The 884-nt window shown below is 70.1% G+C and overlaps 1 protein-coding gene across 2 annotated transcripts in view; it reads left to right on the plus strand.

Annotated features, from left to right (window-relative positions):
• Positions 1–353: 353 nt before the first annotated feature.
• LPCAT4 (lysophosphatidylcholine acyltransferase 4) overlaps positions 354–884 on the plus strand; it is a 7,486-nt gene continuing 6,955 nt past the window's right edge. The window contains exon 1 of one of the 2 annotated variants that reach the window (XM_010844159.1): positions 354–573. In XM_010844159.1, coding sequence (XP_010842461.1) covers positions 460–573 — 114 coding nt within the window. In that variant the 5' untranslated portion in view covers positions 354–459. Of the gene's footprint in view, positions 673–884 lie in introns of both variants that reach the window. The other variant, XM_010844161.1, reaches the window with a different exon arrangement.

Here is an 884-nt window from a genome sequence, read left to right on the forward strand (position 1 = left end):
CTGCGCTTGCAGGGTGCCCTCCACGCCCGGGCGGGGTCGTAGGGCGTTCTCCGCTTCGCTCGCTCCCCGCGGCCCTAAACCCGCTCCGAGCCGGAGGCCTGCGGGGAGGCGGAGGCCGAGTCTTCCCAGAGGAACTCCCGGAGAGCCAGGCCAGGGGACAACTAGCAGACGGACATCGCGCTACCGTGACCCGCAGCCTCGTAACAATGGCCCGAGGGGTTGCGGGCGCGGCTGCGGTCGCGGAGGAGCAGGAGCACCCGGGCGCTGAAAGCCCCGCCCCTCGGCCGGCTCCCTGACAACGCGGGCCTGGCCGCGCCGCCTGCTCCCCGCCCCTCGGCGCCCTGCACCAGGCGGGGCCGCGGCCAGAGCGCCACCGCCGCTGCAGGCGCAGTCGCTGCTCTGCAAAGAGGGGCCCGGGGCCGGGCCGGGGCGCCCGCCCTCCCACCTTCTCCCGCCGCTATGAGCCAGGGAAGTCCGGGGGACTGGGCCCCCCTTGACCCTACCCCCGGACCCCCAGCGCCCCCCAACCCTTTCGTGCACGAGTTACATCTCTCCCGCCTCCAGAGGGTTAAGGTAAGGTGTGGGCGGGGGGCGCCCGGAGGACTCGCGCGGATAGAAAAAGGAGGCCTTTTAGAGCCTTGACGCAGATGGGGATGGAGATCCAGGAAGGAGGTTGGTGAGAGGCTAGCCGGGCGGAGAGTCCGGGGTGCGCACGTGGTGGGGGCGGCGGGGGTGGTCAAGGAGTCCTGAGGAAGACGCGGGCTTGGGCGATAGGCAAGGTGAAGGTGTGTGAGAATTGATTAGGTGAGCCTGGAGGACTGCAGGGGACCCAAGGAGATGGAGAACCCTGGAGACTGCGGATTACATCCTGCGGATGCAGATGG

The sequence above is a fragment of the Bison bison genome, unplaced genomic scaffold (genome assembly GCF_000754665.1).
Source record: "Bison bison bison isolate TAMUID 2011002044 unplaced genomic scaffold, Bison_UMD1.0 scf7180017864197, whole genome shotgun sequence".
NCBI classification, from domain to species: domain Eukaryota; kingdom Metazoa; phylum Chordata; class Mammalia; order Artiodactyla; family Bovidae; genus Bison; species Bison bison.